At 35.0% G+C, this 10,952-nt stretch overlaps 1 protein-coding gene across 1 annotated transcript in view; it reads right to left on the bottom strand.

Moving 5' to 3' along the window:
• Window positions 1-10,952, bottom strand: part of KIAA0825 (KIAA0825 ortholog) — a 76,596-nt gene that overhangs the window by 18,542 nt on the left and 47,102 nt on the right. The window contains exon 2 of the mRNA XM_004703481.2: window positions 6,018-6,157. Coding sequence (XP_004703538.1) covers window positions 6,018-6,148 — 131 coding nt within the window. The 5' untranslated portion in view covers window positions 6,149-6,157. The remainder of the gene's footprint in view (window positions 1-6,017; window positions 6,158-10,952) is intronic.

The raw sequence follows: 10,952 nt of genomic DNA, 5'->3' as shown, positions 1-10,952 counted from the left end.
AAAAAATAGAATATGGCCAGAGTGTTCCTTAAAGACTAGGATGGCTAGGTTTTGTCTTACATACTTTGGACATATTGTCAGGAGAGACTAGTCTCTAGAGAAGGACAGCATGTTGGTAAAGTAGAGGGGCAGTGAAAAAGAGGAAGGGCCTCAGGAGACGGATTGACAGAGTGGCTGCAACAATGGGCTCGAGCATAGGAACAATTGTGAGGATGGAGCAGGACTGGACAGTGTTTCATTCTGGTTTGTATAAGGTCTCTGTGATTCGGAATCAACTCAATTGCATGTGTTTTGAATGGGTTTACACATAGAGAGGAAACATGGTTAATTTCAAGATCTTTCCATACAGCATGGTCTTGCTTAGCAGGATAGAAAAAGGAATCAGGAATTCTGTCAGCTGGAGTCATGAAGAGTAAGGAAACTCCAAAGAGAAGTACAGGCACAGAAGTTAAGAAGAAAAAAAGAGAAGGAGAGAAAAGAATGTTAATTTGTATCCTCTTGTTATAAAATTATTGCTAGAAATTACAAGAATAATGAAAAAGTAAAAATTTTCATTCTAATTAATTTTTCAAGGATAAAAATATATTGATATGTGATTTATTGCCCTACTACAAGAAGTTCAAGTTTGACGAACGGCATATATATATTTATCTTACTGCTTTCAAACATTTAGGATATCATATGGAAAGCACTAAAGATAATTTTCATATACAGTCACAAATAATTTAAGTAGTAAGTACAAAATACGCATATTCAGTATAATATGTGTCTTCTTATAAACATGACTAAATTGATAGAAGCTATTTGCCTAATGCCATTTCACAATATAAAACTAATGTCTCCCTTCACCTGCATCTACTGTATTAAGACAAATGATATTATCTCTGCTAGCACATCCTGCTCTTTCTTTAGGTTGGAAACAACAAAGCTGGTAGTAAATATTACAACCAGTACCAGACAAATTCACTTCCAGGAGTATAATCAGAACACAGAAAAGTAATACAAACTCTTAATGATGTATCTATTCCATTGAGCATTAAAGTGGTAAAAAAGAATTCTTATGAGATATTGTGATCCCAAAAAAACTTCTCTATTTCAGTCTTGTTAAACTAATAATAAACTTTATTTAGCTAAAAAATATGTCACTGCTATGTGTTGTTTTCATTTACTGAATTAATTAACAAAGTCCCTGGATACAACGCTCACAATATTCATTTTTGCAAGTTATTAACCCTCCAGTTACTAATTTTCCTGCAAGTTCAGAGTAAGTGCTTCCCTATCACTGATTTCCACTGTCACACCAATAATCACCAACTCTGACATGAATCAAAAAGGGAATGTAAAAGTACAAATGGTTAAGGGAATGGCAGCCTCAAATGAAGGGTAGGTGAAGGTCAGTGACCTCTGGGCACACTTCTCCATTCCAATGAATCACTGCTTTGGGAAAGTGAAAGACCTAGAGGCTCATAAAACCCAATGATATTAAGAAGAGGGGAAGAATTCGTGTTTAGATGTCAGCTCCACTGCTAGAAATACAACTTTAAAAATTCAAGTATAAGGAGAAATACCATGTTTAAAAATGGATTACTAATGTATTTTTCTTTTGAAAGTATTTTGAGAAACCCATATCATATAGATGTTCATTATTTATTCAATGTACACCACTGGGAGATAAATAGAACTGTTAGAATACAAAAAGCCAAAGGTAATTCAACTACTGCAGTGTAAGTGTGGCATAACTGATTCGTCATGACATACTATTTTCTAAAAGCTATTCTGTTAGAAGGCAATAAATGAGTGCATAAATGATTTATACTGTTCTGAACTATGGTTATTATTCAGTATTTTATTTTAAAAATATATACACCCTATACTATTATGTTTATTCTCTAGAGGATAATAAAAACATAATTGAATTTGATGAAAAATGGACTTGATTCTAAATGTAGCATACAGCACATACAGCTGCTTCCTTATTTTATCCCTTGTAAAGATCAATGGTCACTTGAGGTACTTCTGCTCTAGGTTTGTTATAATATATGGGCAATAAAATATTTTTAATTTAAGAATTATATGCTTATATACCACAATAAATTTTACTTCTTTAATACTAACATCTGAATTTCAACTGAAATAACAATTTATGAATATAAAATACAATATTTTAATCACTTTCCAATTTCTTATTGCTTAGGTAGGGCAGGAAACCAAGTACATATGGCTGAACAGGATACAAAAAAAGCATCAGAGTCCAGAGTCCAGCAAGCTTTATCTGGATGAAATTTAATATCCTTATGAAGAGAGGTTAATTTAAAAAAATATTAAATTTTTAAAAATATAAGCATTTCTGCAATTTAGATAAATGATTTGTTAATACATAGTACAATGGAAATTATATAAATACATGCTTATGCAAAATTTTAATATATTTTGATATATGTAATATCAAATATTGGTAATTATTAAAAATTAAATTGAATGCCTTAATATCAATAACTGATGCATTCATGAGCTGAATTGGCCTACTATTGGTCTTTTGGATCAGAAAATTATATGACCTATTATAGCATGATAAATAGAAAAAAGATTGAAGTCAAGGATTTTCAAGACACAGATTGGTCTTACTTTGCTAGGATGGTGAATCAGGACTTGGGTGGACATGAAACTTGTCCTGTCCTTCATAAAAATCCACTTGGATTGCAAAACGGGTTTCAGCATGAATTCCTTCATTATGTGAAGCCAAGAACTGAGGTATTACCAACTCCAGAAACCTAACACATCCATCCTTTCACCATATTTATTTAATTTGCATACTGAGTAAATAATCTGAGAAACTGGACTACAAGAAGAAGAACATGGATTGATATTTAAAGAATCAGCAACCTGTGGTAGATGACACAACCTGGCTTGCTGAAAGTAAAAACAACTTGAAGAACTTACTAGTGAAAGTCTGTATACATCATATCTCAACATAATGAGACCAACAAATCTTTGCAATTGGAGCAATAAGCAACATCATGAAGAACAGAGAAAATAAATGATCACTGATTTTATTTCACAAATACACAATATATATCCATGGAAGCAGCAGTCAAGAAATCAAATGACATATCACATTGGTCAAATCTGCTGCACAAACCTGTTTATTTAAAAATCTTCAAAAGAAAAGATGTTATTTTGATATCTAAGGTGTGTCCAACCCAAGCCATGGTATTTTCACTTGCCTCATATGCAAGTGAAAGCTAAACAATGAAGACAGACCAAAGAAGAATTGATGCATTTGAATTAAGGTGTTGTCAACATTTACTGTACCAAGGGGTGCCTGAAGAACAAGCAAATCCTTGGAAAAAAGATAGCTAGATTGCTCTTATAAGCATGGATAGTGAGACCTCATCTCACTTATTTTGCATATGACAAGAAGAACCAATGGTCGGAAGTCACTTATGTTATCAGTAAGAACCAACTGTCAGAGGTCACCATTCTTGGGGGCATAGAAGGTCAGAGAGAAAAGAAGATCCTGAAGATCAACTGATGGATTGTTCAACAATGGCCTCAAATGCACCTATTATTATTGCAGGGATGGTACAGAACTAAGCAAATTGGGGTTTGTTACATGTGAGGTCACTATCAATCAAAGCCAATGCAATGGCACCTAACAACAACATCAAATACAATGGGCAGCCTATCGTATAATTGTTGCTGTTGGGTGCCATCAAATCAACTTATTCAACTTGTAGTGACCCCATGTGACAGAACAGGTTTTCATTAGGCCTTTCTTCTGTGTATGTCTCTGGTGAAAATTCAAATCACCAATCTTAGGTTAATAGTGAAGAGCTTAACCATTTGTAACACTCATGGATTTTAAGAATTTAGTTATTTATGTCCATTATTAGGAGTCTTGGTGATGCTATAGAGTAAGTGTGCAATGCTAACTACAAGCTCTACCCTACCAATAGCTTCACAGGAGAAAGACGAGGCTATTTGTTCAGGTAGAAATTTACAGCCTTAGAAACACTATGCACTTATTGAGTGGCTATAAATGGAAGTCTACTCTATGGCAGTTAAGAGTTAACTGTATTTTCGTGGAAAAACACTAGGGAAGAAACATTAGAGGGACAATTCCTCTGTTGCATCCGGTTTCTATGACACTTCAATATAATTAAGTCTTGGGTTTTGGATTTCAAAAAAGATACATGCAATATGAATTAGGAATTGCTACTGATGTTATTTGAATCAGGTTCTTATCTTTCACTAAGAAAAAGATTTACACTGGTCAGACATGGAGGCAATGCCTGAGAATTTTATTACCAGCTCCTAGAGAAACCATAATCTGTAGTGGACATACTGGCTTCTTCACCTGTCCGTGTGTACTGTGGCTTTTTAAGGGTTCCTGTAAAGTGCACGAGATTCTGGGAACCTGTTTCCACTAGATGATGTCAGGGTCAAGGAATTTTGGAAAATGTAGTCCTGAGGGCGAGAGGTAGTCTACAAGATCGTGTTGATTCTCAGTCTCTGAAGTTAGGAGCTTCTCTGAGCTCTCACCCTACAATGGAACCACTTTTGCCTCTGTCTCTGCTTTAGATGTCTTATTTTGCTCTCCTGTCCAGTCTCACTGTGGTTTTCACATTTTTAACTTACACTGGGTGAATGATTAGGAAATGTGACTATATGATTCAAATAAGCAAACTGCCTCATACTGCTGCTGTTGTTAGGTCATTATTGAATCAGCTCCAACTCACACTGACTCTGTACAACAGAATGAAATACTGCCCAGTACTGTACCAGCCTCACAACCGCTGCTATATTGGAGCCCATGTACAGACTCTATGTCAATTCACCTTGTTGGGGGTCTTCCTCTTTTTCCTCTACTTTGTCAAGCATGTCAAGCACGATGTCCTTTCCCAGACACTGGTGTTTTCTGATAACACATCTTCCTTGCCATCCTCTCTCTACGGAACCTTCTGGCTGTATTTCTTCCAAGGCACATTTGTTAGTTCTTCTGGCAGTTCAAGGTACTTCCAATGTTCTTTGTCAATATCACAATTAAAACCATGGATTCTTCTGCAGTCTTTCTTATTCATCATCCAACTTTCATATGCATATGAAGTGACTGAAAACACCATGGCTTAGTTAGGTGCACTTTAGTCCTGAAGTGACTTTTTTGCTTTTTAACCTGTTAAAGAGGTCTTGTATAGCTTATTTTCCCAACATAATAAGCTATGCCCTTTGATTTCTTTACTGCTACTTCCTTATGTTGATTGTAAGTCCAAGTAAAATGAAATCCTTGATCACTTCAATCTTTTCTCCATTTATCATGTCATGTATTGGTTCAGATGTGAGAATTTTGGTTTTCTTTACATTGAGTTGTAATCACTTTAGAAGGCTGTAGTCTTTCATTTTAATCAGGAAGTGGTTCAAGTCCTGACTATAGGACTTGACTAACATGGGGCCTTATATATATATAAGTGTTAGTAGGAAATTACTTAGTTGTCCCTGCTCCCTCAGTGTTTAGTTGCACTGGCTTCTGGAGTCCCTTCTGGAACGTACATTGGCATAGCAATTCTCTTATGTTCCTAGCGTCTCGATGTTAAGTGGAAAGAGAATTTAACATAGTAAATGTTACATAAAAACAATTGTTTCTTCATATACTGTTTTCTCAAGTAACCCATTTTATTTTTAAACTTAAATATTTAATATTATAACTCTGAATGTATTAATGAAAATCTGTGACATCAATATTGACAAACTCTAGGAAACCATTCACAGAAATTCAATAAACTTTATTTATGTGAAGGTAGTCAGCTATATTTTTCTAATTTTATTAAAAATATTAACCAGATACAGATAATCATGTTAAATTCCAAGAGTGGGGGAGGATATAAACAGTTTTTTCCATAAATTTAATAATAGTTACAAATGTAAAATTATCTAAGAGCAAGAAACACTCAAGCTAGCATAGGTAAACTTCATGTAAATAACAGGAAAACAATGTGTTTTAAATAATTAGCAATATTTACCTTGTAGCATTTTGTTCTAGCTTTTCATCAATGTCACTGAAGATCTGCTTAAACTCCAAGTCTCCAGGGAATGAATTCAACAAACAACTTAGGTCAAAAGAATTAAAGGAATATTCATCTTTCCAATCCATTCTGAGAAACTAGAATAAATAATAAAACACATCAGTTACCCAAAAATGAAACAAAAGGAAAAATAAAAGCTTCAAGTTCTAATACTAAACCAAAAATATTAGTTCTCATATGTATAATGAAATACAGTGGTAGAACTCCAGTATTATTAATCTAGGTAGAGTGTTTTGTTATTTAAATTTCATGAGGTGTGACCTAATTTTCACACTTCTTTATGATTTGAAAGCTTAACAAAACAGCACCCCTCAGAGAGTACTTAAGCATCCTGTTGCTTCTCACTGTAACCATAGCTGTGAAATCATAAGTTTCGCATACCACAAAAACAAGCTTGAGTGCAACAAGAATTCAAAGCTGTCCAGGATACTGTAGCCTCCGACATTTTAAAGTTTCATCATCTCCTATTTACATGTGAAGCAAGCAAATTTTTCTGGATTTTTTTTCTCTATAAACCTCCTTATGAGTAAATGATATCTTGAGTATGCTTCTGCTTCTAGAGGAACATGCATTTTCCTGCTATTGTAACTTTATTCATTCATTTATTCCACATAGATGTGCTGAACATTTGGTATCTGCCAGGCATTGCTGTAGGAGTTGGGGATATAGCAGCATCAAATTAAAGTACTGTACCTGTTTTTGTGGAACCTTTACTCTTATAGAGAAGACAGATTTTTAAAAGCAAACAGATTGGATAAAGATCACATGCCAAGGGTGCTCTGTGGAAAAGCAAAGCAGGGCAATGGGCTAAGAGAGTGCTGGAGTTGGGATGGCAGAGACCTCTTTAAAAAGGTGGCACTGGAGAATAAAGTAAGTAAGCTGTAGGAGAAGAGATAGAGTGAAGACAAGCTAGCTTCTTAACTACTTTGGCCAAGAGGTGAATTTTATCATATCTGCTCAGATTTCACGTGACCTCACCTGGATGCAAAGGTGGCTGGAAGTGCATTCACTGGCTTGATATTAGACTCCAGAAAAACTCATGTATCAAAAACACATGTATCAAACCAAATCCACTGTCATCCATTCAATTTCTACTCACAGCAACTATAGAACAGCAGAATTGCTACTTTGGGTTTCCTAAAAAAATTTGCTGCCATCAAGTCTATGCTGACTCATAGCGAGCCCCTGTGGGTTTCCTGTAACTGTTTATGGGCTTAGAAAGCTCTGTGAAGTGTTACAGAAACAAACACCCTCATCTTTTCTTGCAGAGCAGCTAGTGGATTTGAATTCCCAATCTGTACCAAATACGTAACCTACTAGACCACCAGGCCTCTTTTCTACCTTACTAAGTGACCATGAATCTCTAGTAAAATAGACAGCAGGCTTTTCTGTCACAGTTGTTCATTTGGTTGCTACTGACCTGGCTCAAATGTCCAATGATGCTTGGTTGTCCATTCTTGTTTACAAACAAAAGACTACTATGAATATATAATGGTAGCTAATGAGGATTTGTGTTGTGATTATAAATGTCATTTTTCCCAAAAGATATTGTGTATGTGTATGCCAAGTAACTAAGCACAAAGCATAATTTGAACAAGTGAACAGAATAATATACCTAGGGTTAATGCTTTACACACATTTTTGGTTAATTTGCCTTTCCCCCTCTCAGACCTTTATAGCTATCTGGAAGCAATCTAGAATTCTGCTTCCCACTTTGGTCAATACCAAGTCTTTCTCTATTCATTTCAATCTTCAATTTAGTTTACAAAGCACTTCAAATCAACAACTGCTACAACATGCTATGAGGAAGAGACTGACTTGTATAGCTGCTCCTAGCCATATCCTTTAACTCTTCCTTACAGCCCACCCCCTGCTATCATATTGTCTCAAAAGCTGGCTTTACTCTCCCTCACAAGAAAACTTCCATTTCTGCATGTTGTCGAGTGGGATTACCATATCTTCAGTTTCTTCATCAACCTGAGATTCTTTACTTTCTATCTTCCAGAAATAAGGCAATGGTACCGCATATTTCCTTTAGGGTTGATTTTGTGTGTATCTTACTGACTTTTCAATGCAATATCACTATCTTCAAAATTTTGTTTCTATTTCCTACCCTGAAGTAAATACGCCCCCCAAAACACAATATATTACATATGCACAGCTTGGTGATGTCTTGCGAAATAGGTCTGGCTTAATAGAGTAGATACCGACTATTTATTTGATATATGATATATAGCTATATCTATATTTAATTGTTAATGCTGTCATTGTTTATAAGTTCTGTCAAGTCGGTTCCAATCTATAGTGACTCAATGCACAACAGAATAACTACCCTGTCCTATATACCATCTTCACAATTGTTCCCATGCTTGAGCCCATTGTTGCAGCCAGTGTGTCAATCCATCTCCTTAAAGGCCTTCCTCTTTTTCGTAGCCTTTCTACTTTACCAAACACGATGTTCTTCTTGACATTTCCAAACTATGTAAGAAGTTTTGCCATCCTTGCCTATAAGAAGCACTCTGCATTACTTCTTCCAATACAAATCTGTTTGTCCTTTGAGCAGTCCTTGGTATTTTCAGTATTCTTCTCAGGCACCATAGTTCAAACGCATCCATTCTCTTCAGTCTTCCTTATTCACTGTCCAAATTTCACATGCATGTGAGACACTTGAAAATTCCATGACTTCGGTCAGGAGCACCTTTAGTCCTCAAAGTAATAACATCCTTGCTTTACAATACTCTAAAGATGTCTTGTACAGCAGATAACCTAATGAAATGCACCTTCTGATTGCTTGACTGCTACTCCCATGAGTACTGACTGATTGTGGATCCAAGCAAGACAAAATGCTTGACAATTTCTCCATTTATCATGATGTGAGGATTTTGATCTTCTTTACATTGAATTGTAATCTATACTGAAGGATACAATCCTTGATCTTCATCAGTAAGTGCTTCAAGTCTTCCTCACTTTCAGCAAAGCTGTGTCATCTGCATATCACAGATTGTTACTAAGAACTTCTTCTGATCCTGTGCCACATTGTCGTCATATAATCCTGCTTCTCTGATGATATGCTCAGAATAGAGATTGAATAAGAATATGGGGGGAGGATACAACCCTGATGCAATATTATCTTGTTCTTTCTACGCAACTGACTCTTGATCCTTGTTCAAGTTCTGTATGAACACAATGAAATAATCTGGAATTCCCACTCTTCTCTAGGCTATTATGAGTTTATTCTGATCTATATGTCAAATTTCTTTATGTAGTCAATGAAAAACAAGTAAACATCTTTCTTGCATTCTCTGCTTTGAGTCAAGATCCATTTCACTCCAGCAATGCTAATGCTGACTTATTTTAAAAATTAAATATAAAAAAAGCCACAATCAGAACAGTTTGGCCATACGTAGTCTGCCCCTGCATTTTTTATTTCCTCCCTTCCACCTTACTTCTCTGTTTTTCTTTCTACCTACCTAGCTAGCTATTTTGTTTTACTCTATACACTTCCACAGTATAATTTTGTTGTTGTTGCCTTTAGGTGCCATCCAGTAAGTTCCAACTCAGAGGCCCTGTGTCCAATAGAACAAAATACTTCCCTTCAAAATCCTAGTTTTTGTTTGCACCCATTGTTGCAGACACTATGTCAGTCCTTCTTATTGAAGTCGCTTTTTTTTTTTTGCTGATGCAACTTTACCAAGTATGATGTCCTTCTTCAGGGACTAGTTCCTCCTGATAACACGTTCAATGTTCTTAAGATCAAGTCTAGCCATTGTCACATCTGAGGCGCACCCTGGCCGTAATTTTTCCAACACAGATTTGGCGTATCTGGAAGTCCATGGTATATTTATTATTCTTCCCCAACATCCTATATTTCAAAAGCATCACCTCTTCAGAATTCAGCCTTCCTTATAAATGTTAGCTTCAATTTATGTTGTGCTTCTAGCACTGGAATATGATTATCCATAAGTTTCTTACATTTCAAACTAAATGTTGGTATACATGAAAGATAAAACATTACAATCCAATTTAATTTTGTACATTTTCTAGTATTAAAATAGAAATTATAAATATATTTAATAGGACAAAATTCTATAATCAGACCTTAGAAGTTCTAGAGTTAGCATTCAGTTTTGACTATAGGACAACATATCTCAAGATTCCTGACAAGTAAAGACAAGTGTTTAGAGCTGGTTAGCAGGCTCTGGGAAATAGGGCGTAGCTAAGGTCACACTCTGAAGTCTAAATTTCAATCCATCTTTGTTTTCTCTTTTCATGGCACATGTTGTAATTCCTGTGGATGCTAATAACTTTCCTAATCATTAAAAAAATTTTTTTCAAAAGAAAGCCAGTTGTGAACGCTGATAATAGCAGAGGTTGTAACAAGTGATTATGTTTAGTTAAAAGCAAGCTATTCTAGAAAAATTAATGAGAAGACTTAAATAGTAAAGATTTGAAGAATTAGCTTGAATTTTTTTTAGCTTGAATTATTTTACTAAGTGTTACACAAAAAACATGCTAGAGAGGCAATAAAAAATCATATATCTGGGCTTATCCTTACTGAATATAAAGGCTACTGTAAACACATTTTAATTATTTTTTTTAAATGTTCCTCACCTTGTATTTTGACTCAGGATGGTAACAATGTGGTGATTATACCAGTTTGTATAATATATTTAACACTGAAGCTTAAATAAAACTATTACCATATTTTTAAAAGATTTTTATTCTTTTGGTAAATAAACAGCAGACTGTTTTCTAACCACTCATGATTCTCGATTATTTACATATCATCACATGTAAAAATTGAATAATTTGAACAATCTGTTGAGAAAGAGATCCTAGGTGTGAGTTACTTCATTTACTTAAGTTTGTTTT

The sequence above is a fragment of the Echinops telfairi genome, unplaced genomic scaffold (assembly GCF_000313985.2).
Source record: "Echinops telfairi isolate 266 unplaced genomic scaffold, ASM31398v2 ScPeMD7_7469;HRSCAF=8507_1, whole genome shotgun sequence".
Classification (NCBI taxonomy): Eukaryota; Metazoa; Chordata; class Mammalia; order Afrosoricida; family Tenrecidae; genus Echinops; species Echinops telfairi.
The sequence above is the reverse complement of the archived record's forward strand: the minus strand, read 5'-3'. Positions and strand labels throughout refer to the sequence as shown.